The following is a 15,583-nucleotide window of genomic DNA, read 5'->3' as shown; positions in this document are numbered from 1 at the left end:
GGTGGCTCAGTCGTTAAGCGTCTGCCCTCGGCTCAGGTCATGGTCCCGGGGTCCTGGGATCAAGCCCCGCATCTGGCTCCCTGTTTTGCGGGAAGCCTGCTTCTCCCTCTCTCACTCCCTCTGCTTGTGTTCCCTCTCCCGCTGTCTCTCTCTGTCAAATAAATAAATATTAAAAAAAAGAGAGAGAGAGAACCCACAGAGCTCACTAGCCCCTTCTTCTTCTTCTTCTTCTTTTTTTTTTTTTTTTTTTAAGATTTTATTTCAGAGAGAGAGAGCACAAGCATGAGCAGGGGTAAGGGCAGAGGGAGAAGCAGACTCCTTGCTCACTGAGCAGGGAGCCTGATGTGGGGCTCGATCCCAGGACCCTGGGATCATGACTTGAGCTGAAGGCAGACGCTTAACCCACTGAGCCACCCAGACACCCCTCACTAGCCCTTTCTGCCATGTGAGGATACAATGAGAAGTCTGCAACCCAGAAGAGGCCCCTCACCTGACCATAATGACACCTGATCTTGGACTTCCAGCCTTCATAATCATGAGGAATAGATTTCTGTTGTCTATAAGCCACCTAGTCTATGGTATTTTGTTATAACACCCACATGGACTAAGACACTCACCTACATGCATCCACACTGACACATACACTCATATATACATACCCACACTCACAACCCATACACATATAAAAAACTCACACCCATTCACACACACACATTCACACTTACCCTTTGTACTCACATACATCTACAACACACATACACACATATCACTCACTTAGATGCACACTCACACATACTCACACTCACCTACATTCATACTTCATGCCCTCACACACATGGGCTATACTCATTCAGCACCAAGCTCTCTTCTGATGTAAACATCCTACAAAAATGAAAGGTCATCTCACATTTCCCCAGTCGCAAAAGAAACATGTTCTTACTTTGTTCATAGACTAATGGGGTTTTACCTGGGGCTTCCTTTGGTGCTAAGACCTGAAATCCCCCTCTCCGCAGTGGCAGGGTGTCCCTCTCATTGGGTTTCCCAGTACCGATCAAAGTGAAAAAAAAAAAAAAAAAAGCCACCACACACACATCTTTGCTTCCTTTCCCCAGTGAGGTCTGATTTGGGCCCCACCACAAGGCACCTGATCTGGCTGCAGCGTTTCCTTCTAGTCTGTCATTTAGACAAGTCCCTATGTCATGGCACCATCCCATCAAATTCCCAAGCCTGTCTAAGAGTAGCATAAGGAATCCACAGTTGGATGAGTGGGACAGGAGGGGTTCTAGACAGAAGGGGCAGTGATTTCTGCCCAGGAAAGTCTCCCAGCAGCAAGCACCACAATACCTGAAATCCTCTTTGGAATCACTTCATCTCCCTAGACCTGTTTCTGTGTTTGTAACGTGAGTGGTGGGACTGCACACTGCTTACATTCCCTCTGGGTTTCGGGCTCTGTAGTTCTGTGGTCCGAAGCAGGCCCGCTCATCTCAGTAACTCTGGTCAGTCTTTTACTCCCACTCCCAGGTAAGTGGCCTACTTGGGGCCCCTGAAGAAGCCCAGGATTTTGCAGAAAAGGACTTAATCCTGTAATGGTCCTGCAAAACTGAGGACTAGATCCAATATTCCTTAAGGAGCCTCTCAGACTGGATAGTCACTGAAGGTTTTGAAGGTGCCCTGTCTTGATCACCATCAGGTGTCAAGTTGTAGAAATTTCTAGTATTTACATTTTTGGCTTCTTATTCAAGCCAGTTCCAGTCCAGTACCCACAATTCTGGCTCCACAAAAGGGGAAAATTTTTTTAAAGTTTTATTTATTTATTTTAGAGAGAGTGAGAGGGAGAATGTGCACATGAGTTAAGGGAGGAGCAGAGGTAAAGGAGAGAGAGAATCCTCAAGCAGACTCCCCACTGAGCATGGAGCCCAACGCATGGCTTGATCCCAGGACCTGAGCTGAAATCAAGAGTCAGCTGCTTAACAGAGCCACCCAGAACCCCCAAAAGGGAAAATTTTCTAACAATAAGAGATGCCCACCACAGCATGGACTGCTTAGAAAGTGGAATTCCACCTGTCCCAGATGGTCCCAACAGAGGTGTCTATCTGTCCTGGCTGGAGTGGGAGCAATGTTTATGACAGCAAGGGTAGACTAGAAGAGAATTGAAGTCTTCTTGAATTCCAAGACCTCACTTTAGAATTTAGGCTTTTCAAGGATTAGGGAGAAGATTAAAATGAGAAGCAGAGAAGAATTTGCATATGCACATTGGCTGAGCCTTACCTGTGGCTAAAGTATGTTTACTGGAACTAAAACAGTATATCTTTTCAGATCACTGCTGAGGACATTTAGGGAGAAGGAATCTTTATGGAAGGAGGAATTTTGTTTTTAACCAGTTGCTTACTTGTGAAAATGAAAACTAACAGCCAAGAACTGAGCTGGTTTCTTCTATAATATTCACAAATTATGGCTGCTCTAAATGTCTTGCATTGAGAATTGTCTTGCTCTTAAACATGGCTTTATTTTAAAATAAATTTTAAGCTGCAGTTTTAGTTTCAAAGTGAAGAGCTTGATTATGACTCACCAAGCTATTTATAGTAGTTTCATACCAGACATTTTGTGTGCGTGTGAGAGAGAAAGGAAAAGAGGGAGAAAGAGCTCATTTCTTGCCTGGCTCATTTCTTAAAACTGAAGAAGATTGCAATTATCAAAATCTATCATGCTAACCCCATCAGAGGACTTTATATTCATTTCTCTGACTATTCGGGGTTTCGTGCTCATCAGCTTCATAATTCCAAAACTGTTGATTTACCCTTAACTGGAAGAGGTGTAGTGAGAGGGATGCAGGCTTGGGGAAGTAAAGAGGAGTATAGCTCACCTGAAAACCTCTTTTGAGCATCCAATCAGGAGCTCAACTCAAATAGTATTTTCTTTTCATAAAGATGAGTCATGATGTAGCAGAAAGAGGTCTGGATGGGGTTTCGGTCTCAATTCTGCACTTAGTAGCTGGGTAACTGTAGGAAGAACATCCTCTCTCTCTCAGTTTTTCCATTTGTTAAGTGGGGATACCTGGTACCTACCTCACAGGGTTTTTGAAGGATTACGTGAAATAACCGCCCCAGATTTCAGCACTTTGTGAAATTCTCACATCCTGTAATAACATTAGGCCTCCCTGTTTTCTGGAAGGTTGTTCAAATCACTACTGTTTTACTATGATTCCTGAGGAAGAGCTGCTTTCCGTTCCTGTTCACACTATTTTCTACTATTGCTTGAGTTTTTGAGGTAGAGCAGCCTTCTTTCCACCCTCTCCCTTTTTGGTGACCATAGAAAATATATTCCTGAATACCCATATCCACACACTTCCCATCTTTAATTTCCCAAAAAAGTGCATAAGTAAGGTGACATGGTCACTGCTGGGGATGTTGTCTGTAGGGGAGATAGGGTGACTGGGAGGGGCAAGAGTCAGAAGAAATGCTGGAGTAGAGTCAGAGGATGGACATGCCTGGGCATGGGAAGGGATGCAAGAAGATGAGGAAACGATGCGGTGTGTGGAGGAGAGAACTCAGCCAGAGCTCTCACCCTTATCTGGCAAAAGTTAATGACACTGAGTCAAGGGTCCTGATGATATCGTTGAGAAAATGAGCTCCAACTAAGTCTGAAGCCTCGTATAAAGCCATTACAGAAATAAAACTTATTTTTTTGGCCTTAAACATTGTTCAAATATATAATTCTTTTTGTGTAACAATTATATCTCAATAAAAACAAAGACAAAAAACAATTAAATATATAATTCTCTTGAATTTTACATTGACACTGAAAACTTACCTTCCAGAAAAGAGAAATCTGTTGTCTACTGTAGTCAATGTGCTGTTTCATGTACCAGACATCCAATGTCCCTGTAGGTTCTGTTTTGAAGGGGAAAAAACATATTTTTTATACACACACACACACACACATACACATATCCACAGATACACAATATAAAACCTTTCAAAGGCAATTACTTATTTAATAAATAACTCAGGGAGAATAGGATTATAAGACATTCAATTTTCTTTGTGCCCCAGTATTGCTTTCCTTTTGTTAAACAATGAACATGTATATCATTGGCCAGAGAAAACACAAGATTACCTTAAAAACAAATTTTAAAAAATGGTGGTGAGGAAATTAGATTCCTATTTACTCTTAAAATATGTATTGATAAAATAACTCAAAGAAAGTATGTGTGGTTCTTTCTTTTTTGTTGGAATGCAGAAAGAATTCTAGGCAGAAAAATAAAACCATAAATCATAAGGAACATATTTTTTGATCCTGTAAAAATGTAAAATACAAATGATAAACTGTGTTCACTTCCATTCCTGAACTTACCATGTTGTGGCATAATTATTTGGTTTTATGATTATTAGGCAATGATCTACTTGAAAGGAAGGCCTATCTCATTCGTCTTAATATCCCTCATACCTATGCAATGCTTAGAATGTAATATGCTCCCAATAACTCTTTTTTTTAGGTGATGAATGAGCAAATGGACAATCCAGGCAATATTAGCTACCTGATGCTAAAACACAGGCTGAACTGATAGAAGGAATAACCACCAATCCATAAGACTATGGTCAAATATGACCTAATTTAATTTGAAAAAGTCAATCAAACAGATTAGAAAAGAAACTGAATAACAAACTCCTGTGTCTATAAGAGAGAGAGTGTGTGTGCACGCATGTGAGTGGGTGAAATAGTTTTATTTCTCCCATTATCAGATTTGTCTTGATTTATAGTCAGGGGTGGAATCCACAGAAGGAGCCCCAGAAAACAGTCTTCAGCTGCACCAGTCTAACTTGTTTAGCAATGACACTTAGACTGTATTGAGATGAAGCTACACAGGGGTTCCTTCTCGAGTGGCAAGTTCCATTTAACCAGATGGAAGTTTCCAGAACATTAAGTCCCACCAGGAAAACAGAGGACAAGCAGCCAGGGAGAGGAGAAGAGAAAGAGGGAAAACTAGGGAGCACATGCACCTGCACATAATCTGGGCAGGTCCTGTGGGGGCCCCACTCACAGTTACCTCCCATGTCCTCCTCACCCCCATGATGTACACAGCTCTAGCACAGTGGTTAAAGTGTGAGCTCCAGAGCTAGACTACCTATGCGCAATTCCCAGCTCTGCGATCTTGAACAAATGTTAACCACGTCCTTAAGCCAGTTTCCTCATCTGTTGAATGAGTGTCGTAGTTCTATACGTCACATGGGGCTGTTGTGAGAATTAAATGAATAGAAGAATCCCGACCTGTGGTAAGCACTCAGTAAATTTAGCTGTTGCTGTTTTGGAAAATGAAGTGCTGAGAGCCAAAGGAGCTTGTTCAAGGTCCCAGAACTAGTAAGTGAGGCCAGGTTTTGGACACTGGTCTGTTTCATCACATAGCCCAAGCTTTTTGCTCTGCACCCTGCAGTTACCTGGCTCTGAGAAGGCTTACAATTTCTCTACAATACTTCCACCCCCAATAGGTGCTCTTTCATGTTTTACTGTCTTCCTTTGTCACTTCCTTTTCCTGCCTCTCTCACCCTCTTCCCTTTGTTTTTTTTCTAAATATTCACTTATTTTCTTCCCCTCACTTCCCACTTGCGGTAACTTCTACCCTTGCAATGAGGACCTAGAGATAAGAAATGCTTACCTAAGACATTCTGAAAATGCCCTCCATCCTTCAGGATTATGAACAGAGACCCAGAAATCAAGCCTAGGACTTTTTTTCTACTAGTCCAGATGCAAAAAGGAAAAAAGCACAGGCAACAGAAGGAAAGGGGACCTGACAGTTATCAACCACCTACTATGTTCCAGGAAATATTTGGACACCTTATATACTGTACATTATCTCATTTAATCCTCACACAATGCAGGGGGTACATGCAGCTACACCTGTTTTAGAGCCGAGGACAAGGAGCCTTACAAAGGTTAAATGATCTACAGAACACTTGGGGCTGGTAAATGGCAAAGCCAGGAGCTGAGCCCAGGTTTCACTGTTTCCAAGGACGCTGTTCTTCCATTACAGTTTACTACATTGAGCAAAGACGTGAGCAAACTAGGTAATCCAGACATTGACTACATAATCAGGATTTGGAAACTTGGGTGTGCTCAATGTCAAAGCCAGCTGACTCATTAGTGCTAATGTCCCTAGTTAATTACATATTGGTAAGATATTTAAACGAACACTCATTGCCTCATTAAAGGTCTACAACCTACCAGATTACTATGGAGCTAAGAATTGAATTCTAGAATCACATTCTCTTCAAAGGAAAAATTGCAAGTGAAACTGAAATTTTAATGGTGCCCACCTGCTGTGTTAGCCTCTATGGGAGAGAAATCATTAGTTGAATCTGTGTGAGTTTCAAAGCGTAAAATTTCATGACCGGGGGTGTTAAACCACTGCTGCTTAAAGCAAATAAGAGTTGATATTAAAGAGAATCTCTGACATTCAACTGACGCAAAATCACTTGAAGTTCTAACCTCAGTGTTATCTAACAAAGGCAGATAAAACTATTATAGGCAGGCCAGAAAAGGAAAGTCAAAGGCCAATGTCCAAGTGATTACAAAACAAATGGGCACAAATTATTAAAAATACAAATATTGAGAAATGAAAGATCTCCTGAGATGAAACTACCTCCTATATAATAAATGGGGAAACTACAGGGTTGCATAGAGTCACCAGCATGGAAAAAAAAAGCAAAGATCCTAAATTAAGCAGGAGATTGGCCTAAATGACCTTGAGGGTGCTTTCAACTCTAAAATCCCAAGATTCTGGGTTTCTACGAAAAAGTATGTGTGGCAAACAAATCAGAGTCAATCCTTGTGCTTCTGAGATGAGCATCCATATCTAAAGCTAAGGCAAGTGCAGGAACGTGGACAAGAGCAACTGAACTGCAGGTGGAAAGCAATCCCTCGACAGAGGTTTTCACACAGTGAGGAGGAGTATAAAAATTTCCAAGAACAGTGAAAATGGAGAATTTACCACAAAGAGAATATGGAAAAGACATTATCTTGGGAGAATTTAACACAAAGAGAATATGGAAAAGGCATTATCTTGGGAGGTTTCAGGTAGTGGACTAAATGCAGCACATGAGAAGTTTTTGGTCCAAGTCATGCTCCAGGCAGGGCAAGGCAGAGATAAGTTATTCACTGCCCTGGTTCCTTGATGTGCACTTTTTGGGGATGACACATTTATCTAAAATTTAGTTTTAAACAATTAGATTCAAACAGATCTTACAAGTATCCACTTGATTAAACAAGTTTTACTTTCAGATGTTATCACCTGCTATGTCTGCACGGGAAGTCCTATACAGGTTCCCCCATTCCTCTTCCTTCTTGATTAATGATGTTTAACACTTGGTTCACTCTCTCTTTTCACCTGTCACCTCTTTTACTAGTTGTGAAGGGCCACCATTCACAGGTTGTTCCTTCCCAGTAGCTGGTGCCGTCATCCCTTCCACCTGCCCACTTCTAATGATATGTTTCTCCCAGCTGATGCTTTTGTTTCATACTTCACTAAGCAAAAGGAAGTAATCAGGCAGGGATTCCCTCATTTTTCCACCATGGAAACCTCCAAACTTCACCATCGATTCCCTGACATAGCACCCCTACTTCCATCAAAGTTCAACCCCTTAACCTGAGTGCTGGATCACATCCTCTCTTGCTTTATCAAGGACCTCTCCCCCACTTCTCTTGTATCATTAATTTCTCCCTCTCTGCTGGAACTTATCATTTCCTTGAAAATACACTATATTTTCTCTGATCCTAAAAACAAAACCAGGCAAAGCATTTCCTGATACCTCATCCTGCTCCAGCTACTGCCCTGTATCTCTGCTCTCCTTTATAGAACTTCCTGAAGAGCTGTGAATTGTCATCTTTAGTCCCTCACCTCACACTCACTCTCAACCTACAGCACCTGAGATTGTCTCCCCATCATTCTACTGACACTGCCTCTGGTTGGCAGTGAATCTGTGTTGCCAAATCTAATAGTCACTTCTTTGTTCTTATGTCATTGGACTTCTCAGCAGCATTTGACATAGTTGGGCACTTTCTTTTTTTTTTTCTTAGAAACATAAACTTTCAACATTTTTTTAAAAGATTTATTTATTTGAGAGAGAGAGTGTGTGCCAGGGGAGGGGCAGAGAGAGAGGTAGAGAGTCCCAAGCGGACTCTCCGCTGACTGCGGAGCATGATGCAGGGCTCAATCTCATGACCCTGAGACCATGACCATGAGATCATGACCTGAGCTGAAATCAAGCATTGGATGCTTAACTGAGCCACCCAGGCACCCCAAGCTTCTTTTAACATTTTTAACATCCGGATTACAAGTGAAGAGCTTGTTTCTTGATAGAAGCAGGGAGGTTTCATTCATACTAAACTAATGGAGGCATTGTGCCAGACTGCTGATGGGAAACAAAGCAAGTTGCATTACACTATATAATTTTGATTAAGCTCAGAAACAAGCAAAACTAATTATTGTTTAGAGATACATTTCTGAAGGCTATGAGAAAAGTACTGATAAATGTACAGGATAAGAGTTACCTCTGGGGAGGCATGACAGGGGTAGGAATATATTGGTAATTTTATAGTATTTAAGTTGAATGGTAGGTTAATAACTGTTCATTTTGTTGTTAACCTTTGTAAGGAGAAAGTAGATTAAACTAGGATAATCATGGTGGCAACAGAAGGAATGAACAGATTTTGAATGTTTACAAGAGTCAAGTGCTGATAAAGGAGAATTTTTTTTTTTTTTAAGATTTTATTTATTTATTTGACAGAGAGAGACAGCGAGAGAGGGAACACAAGCAGGGGGAGTGGTAGAGCGAGAAGCAGGCTTCCTGCCGAGCAGGGAGCCTGATGCGGGGCTCGATCCCAGGACCCTGGGATCATGACCTGAGCCGAAGGCAGACGCTTAACGACTGAGCCACCCAGGCGCCCCAAAGGAGAATTTTTTTTAAAGGAGAATTTAAGAATAATTTCTTGATTTTTGACTTCAGGAACTAGGAAGATGGTGGTGTTGTTTACTGAAAGAGAAAATATTAAAACAAGTATTTTAGAAACATTTTGTTTTGAAGAAAAATGTTTTGTCTAGGCTATGTAGGGTTCAGAATGTCTGTTGATGTCTAGGTGAGATATGGAATAGGCTATTAGAGCACAAATCTGAAGTTTTGGAGGCAGTCCAAGACTAAAACTATATACTATCTATCTATCTATCTATCTATCTATCTATCTATCTAATCTTCTATCTATCATCTGTCTAGTTTTAGAGCCATGGGACTGGATAAAGTCACCTGGGAAAAGAAGGGAGCCATAGGGATTGATACTGAGAAGAGAAAAATGACCAGCAAGAGACCAAGAATAACTGGTCAATAAAGCAGAATAAAATCCAGGAAAATGAGATTTCACAGAATTCAAAAGAATCTAGTACTTCAAGGAGAAACTAGCTCCCTTCTCCTACTGCAATGACCTTGGAAGCCATATGTTTCAGGTGAGGGAAGGCCACAAGATTCCCTTGGAACTTGCATTTCTTCTTGGTGTCATATCCTCCAGGAATCTTTCCCTAATATTCCAAAATAGACTATATGCCCTTGAGTCTGAGGATCTAACTAGTTATCACTGTATCCCAGCACCTGGCATAGTTCCTAATACACAAACATCGTCACAGATCATCCAGAGAAGCATATATTTTTCATTGGTTTCTGTTTGGAAGGCTACAGGGAAAGCATTTCTTCCTTTGGGATAATCACCACCTTATCAAATAATTGAGCCCAGACATTGATTTCTTCCAGGATAGGTGTTGGGTTTAGAGGGACCAAAAGAAGAAAGGAGGGCAGGGACTGTCATTAGATCCAAAACATAACATTTTCCTTCTAATGAAAATGTTTGCATGTAAGTCTCTTTCAAAAGCTAAGAACCTTTCATTCTCATTTTCTCAAGCCTTAGGCAGAAAGACACAAATATGATATATTCAAGTTTAGCTAGTTCAGGAGTCAGCAAATTATGGCCTGTGGGCCAAATCTGCTCCCTGTTTTGGTACAGCCTGTGGACTAACAATGGTTTTTACTTGTTTTGTTTTGTTTTGTTTTTTACATTTTTAAATGGTTGCAAACAAATAGAAGAATAATTTTTTGTGACATATGAAAATTATATAAAATTCAAATTTCAGTGTCCATAAATATTGGAACATAGCTTTGTCTACATATTTATTTACTGTCAATGGCTGCTTACACACTGTAATGTCAAATTTTAGTACTTGTGACAGAGATATGGTCTGCAAAGCAGACAATATTTACTGTCTGGACATTTACAGAAAATGTTTGCTGACCCCTAAGCTAGACTGTTATGTAGTGCTTGCTAACCAAAATAATAAAATAACCTCTAGTATTTAATTGGCCTTCTCAGAGCTAGGTAACTGAGGGATGCAGAGCAAAGAGCTTGGGTTATGCAATGAACAGACCAGTGTTTGAAACCTGGCTTCTCTGTTTATTAGTTCTGGAACCTTGAACAAGCTCCTTTCTAAATGAAGAAAACAACAGCTAAATTTACTAAATGCTTACCAGGGGTCAGGGCTCTTCTCTTCATTTAAATTAACCCATCTTGGCAATATTTCAGAATTACAAATAAATGAACGAATTGCCTGGTGTCTCAACTTGAGAAGGGGTGGTTGCAACTGGTAACCCTACATTCTCTCCTCTGTGGGGGTCTCTCATCAATCACCCATTCCATCACCTATGCTGGGGGAGGGCTACTCCCTTACTGCTCTGGCATGAGTTTGAGCATGTAGCGTTTCCTTTATTAATTGTCCGTAGTAGACTATAAATTATAAAACATGTAAACAAGACTTTAGAAAATGGTGAATGAGCAGACAGAAACACCTAACTGATACTACAGCTCTAAGGAATGGCCTGTTCATCTTTATCTTGGAGTCTCCTCCTGGGTGTTCTGAGTGGTGAGGGAATCACCTTCCCCCAACACCTGAGTGTATTCTCAGGCATGTCTGGAGGCCGTGCAGCCCAAACTCAAGAATGTTTTTCCACTACAGTCGAAATATGATTGCTCAGTTCCCAGTATCAGGCCTGCTTTTGACAGATACCGACTGAGGTACTGTCTTCCTCAACAGAGGAAAGCAAGTTCTTTCCTCCTACTCCTTACTTAGTGGCCACTTAAAAAGTGTTTTTCGGGCGCCTGGGTGGCTCAGTCGTTAAGCGTCTGCCTTCGGCTCAGGTCATGATCCCAGGGTCCTGGGATCGAGTCCCACATCAGGCTCCCTGCTCGGCAGGAAGCCTGCTTCTCGCTCTCCCACTCCCCCTGCTTGTGTTCCTGCTCTCGTTATCTCTCTCTCTGTCAAATAAATAAATAAAATCTTAAAAAAAAAAAAAAGTGTTTTTCATGGAGGACCATGTCAGGAGTTGAATTTAATGACAGGAAAGGGCCATAATGGAGTAAATAAAGCCCTCATTGTCTGCTTACATGATCTAAATAACTGTACCCAATCCATCAGAAGATAACATTGCTCTCAGTTTTGAGCAGCAAAGGCTGCAAAGAGCTCTCTTGTAAGGTCATTCACAGTTTTAAAAACTATAAAGAAAAAAATTTTTAAAAAGCTTACTAGTAATTTTTTTAAATGCCAAGTTACATTTGAGTACACAGTCAAAGGTTGAAAAGGAAGAAGTGCTAAAAAAAATTCACACCTTTTAGGTGATATCAGTTGGTGTTTCATAAAGAAACTGATGACAGAAACAGTGGTAAGGGGTGAAAACCATGCCGCTCAGAGTAAGAGGGAAGAGATCTTGCATCAACCCACAGAAAGATCAAACACAGACAAGGGAAGTGCAGACACTGAAAGAAAGCCAGCAGAGCTTGGTAAACGTGGTATCTCAGAGGATGGGCTTCTTCACAAATGCCTGTGATTACTCTGAACAAGCCAGTTCCTTGGTTCAATTCATAACTGTCCACGAGTTCAGAACCATAACAAGCAGCTGTACTCATTGTTATGATAGTGGTTTATTTTAGGGGATATGGGAAATTCACTGTCCTACCTTGAAGTGTTTTTAATTCAATAGATAGACACTTAAAACAAACAAACAAACAAAAAAACAAAAAAAACCCTTTTCACACATCTCCAAACAGGTAATTATTAAATGTCAGTAAGAATGACAAGAATTCACAAGCCCAGAGTTCCCCTGGTTTATAGTTAAGCCTAATGTGATAGAACTTAAAAGCTTCTCAGCCTTTTTACTACCTTGGCCTTGGACATAAAATATGGCCCATTTTCAAAAATTTTATCTGTAGGGCATATAAACAAAGTCTAATCCATGAGGTATTTAAAAAAATATATTACTTTGACTATGTGTAATAAAAGAATAAAAAGAGTAAGCTCTGGATTATAAAAATGACAAACATTTAAATGGAAAGCAAGTGTCTCAACATTAAGAGATTTGTATCATAAAATGAGAGGGAATAAATTATAATTTTTTGGGTGGATTTATGTTAAAATATTTTTTAAAAATACAGAAATGCAATTAATATAAGAAGAAAGGAAGAATACACAATTATTCTACAATTTATATATTAGGTATTTTATCTTATCAGTAGACCCTTTGGGTCCTTGAAAGTCACTGGGCTATCACTGATAAGTGTCTTCAACTCTCAAAGGCCATTAGCAGCTCACAGAAAATGAATGTAACTTGTATCATGAGACTAACTTACAGGCACACATATCCATAAATTTTACAAATAAGCACTTAGGCTTTCTCAAATTAATACTTCAAAATCTCCACATAATAAAGTAATGAATTATATGACAATAATTTTTCTTCTGAACCGGATTTATAGATTGAGAGAAGTCATATAGTATGTCACTAAATGAGTGCCTTTAAAAACTTATATAAGGAACTTCTCAAACTCAACACTCAAAAAACAAATAACCCAGTCAAAAAATGGGCAGAAGACATGAACAGACACTTATCCAAAGAAGACATACAAATGGCCAACAGACACATGAAAAAATGCTCAACATCACTAGCCATCAGGGAAATACAAATCAAAACTACAACGAGATACCACCTTACACCAATTAGAATGGAAAAAATTAACAAAACAGGAAACAACAAGTGTTGGCAAGGATGCGGAGAAAGGGGAGCCCTCTTACACTGTTGATGGGAATGCAAGCTGGTACAACCACTCTGGAAAAAAAATATAGAGGTTCCTCAAGATGTTAAGAATAGAGCTACCCGGGGCGCCTGGGTGGCTCAATCCGTTAAGCGGCTGCTTTCGGCTCAGGTCATGATCCTGGGGTCTTGGGATCGAGCCCAACATCGGGCTCCCTGCTCAGCGGAGAGCCTGTTTCTCCCTCTCCATCTGCCTGTCACTCTGCCTACTTGTGCTCTCTCTCTGTCTCTCTCTCTGTCAAATAAATAAATAAAATCTTTTAAAAAAAAAAGAATAGAGCTACCCTACGACCCAGCAATTGCACTGCTAGGTATTTATCCCAAAGATACAGATGTAGTGAAAAGAAGGGGCACATGCACCCCAATGTTCACAGCAGCAATGTCCACAATAGCCAAACTGTGGAAGGAGCCAAGATGCCCTTCAACAGATGAATGGATAAAGAAGATGTGGTACATTTATACAATGGAATATTACTCAGCCATCAGAAAGGATGAATACCCACCATTTGCATCGACATGGATGGAACTGGAGGGGATTATGCTAAGTGAAGTAAGTCAAGCAGAGAAAGACAATTATCATATGGTTTCACTCATATGTGGAACATAAACAATAGCACAGAGGACCATAGGGGAAGGGAGGGAAATCTGTAGGGGGAGAAATCAGAGAGGGAGATGAACCACGAGAGACTATGGACCCTGGGAAACAAACTGAGGATTTCAGTGGGCAGGGGGTTGGGGGGTAAGGTAACAGGGTGATGGGTATTAAGGAGGGCACGTGTTGTGATGAGCACTGGGTGTTATGCGTAACTGATGAATCGCTGAACATTACATCAAAAACTGATGATGTACTATACAGTGGCTAACTGAACATAATAAAAAAAAAGAAAACCTAATATTCAGATGGCTACTTCTGTGTATCCAAAGATTTGCTAATATTGACATAAAGCTCATACAGGTAATTCTGCTCCAATAAAATGTTTGATTACACCTTCGTAAGTTGGATTCCCTATAATTGCCAAAAAGAAAATTCCATCAGACTGAGAATTATATTTGATATCCTTTCCATAGCTATGGGCAGTCTGGTGGCCCTCATTTGAGCAGTGAGTATCAAAGGCATGATGAAGGGCAGTGCCATAATATTTGGAGGAGAGAGGATTGCTGGATGTTAAACTTTATTTAAAATGTTATGTCTCCATGAACCATGAGAAACTATGAACTCTGAAACAAACTGAGGGTTTTAGAGGGGAGGGGGTGGGGGGATGGGTTAGCTGATGATGGGTATTAAGGAGGGCACGTATTGAATGGAGCACTGGGTGTTATACGCAAACAACGAATCATGGATCACTACATCAAAAACTAATGATGAAAAAAAAATGTTATGTCTCCAGAGTCTACCTTCTTTCAAGCTTTTAATTTTCATAGAGTCCAAAAGGTAAAATGTATCAAGTTTTAAATTTTATAAAGGAATGAAATTACCGGTTATGGTTTTGTGGAATGAGAGAGTTCCTGAGATAAGAAGTGAAATAGAAATACAGTTATAACCAAACATTACTGAAGCATCAGCTTGTAACCAACATGACAACATGTGGCAAGAAAGAGTAGGACTTACCGAATGTTAAAAATTTCCTAGCAATATAAACATATAGCCCTGGATAGTTACAGTACTTAAGCTAATGTCAAAATTAAGTTGTTAATTAATGTACTCATTTACTTGTTAATTAATGCATTAAATTAACTTGTTGGTTTAGTACCAGTACTTAGAGATCCTATTCCAAGGAAATCCTTATATCTTCCTCTCCCCCTCCTGTCTCTCCTCCCTCTCCTTCCACTCCCCTCTTTAAAACACATACCTTCTTCTGGGGTTTGTGTTCTCAACGATTCACTCCAATCACTCCAACTACCTTTATATAGATGTAGCTTAGCAGAAATCTGAAATTCATACTCTGTAAATGGTTTCAGATCCAGCAAATCATGTCTTCCTTTGGTATTTGTAGCACTGACCTTGAATCAGACAAGATTTTTTTAAAGGGGTCTATTAAAATTAAATGAAAGAATTTTGACACACATAGGTAAGAAACTTGAGTAGATAACCTTTTCTATTTTTTTAGATCTGTCATTCATTGAGAAGACAATGACAGGGTTATTGAATACAAATGATGTTAATCTGAATTAGCTTCTCAATAAAAACAAACTCTGGGGTCTAAGAACCCATCTATAAGGCCCCAAGGGGGATCCTGAAACAAGCTGAAAAATACCAATTCTCAGAAAAGTCTTGGAGAATTTTCTAGAGATTATTTTTTATTTGGTCGCAATTACAATGTGATAAATGTTTCTTTTAAAAACATTTTATTTATCTGAGAGAGAAAGAGAGAGCAAGCATGAGCAGGGATAGAAGCAGAGGGAGAGGGACA

General features: G+C 40.1%; 1 protein-coding gene across 3 annotated transcripts in view; it reads right to left on the bottom strand.

The window, feature by feature from the left end:
* The window catches only part of IL12RB2 (interleukin 12 receptor subunit beta 2), a 68,203-nt gene that overhangs the window by 37,971 nt on the left and 14,649 nt on the right, over nt 1-15,583 (bottom strand). For all 3 annotated transcript variants that reach the window (XM_021679978.2, XM_021679977.1, XM_021679979.1), the window contains 2 exons: nt 15,023-15,173; nt 3,811-3,890 (listed from right to left, as the gene is read on the bottom strand). In XM_021679978.2, the coding sequence (XP_021535653.1) occupies nt 3,811-3,890; nt 15,023-15,173 (231 nt within the window). The remainder of the gene's footprint in view (nt 1-3,810; nt 3,891-15,022; nt 15,174-15,583) is intronic.

Source organism: Neomonachus schauinslandi, chromosome 4, assembly GCF_002201575.2.
Source record: "Neomonachus schauinslandi chromosome 4, ASM220157v2, whole genome shotgun sequence".
NCBI classification, from domain to species: Eukaryota; Metazoa; Chordata; class Mammalia; order Carnivora; family Phocidae; genus Neomonachus; species Neomonachus schauinslandi.
The sequence above is the reverse complement of the archived record's forward strand: the minus strand, read 5'-3'. Positions and strand labels throughout refer to the sequence as shown.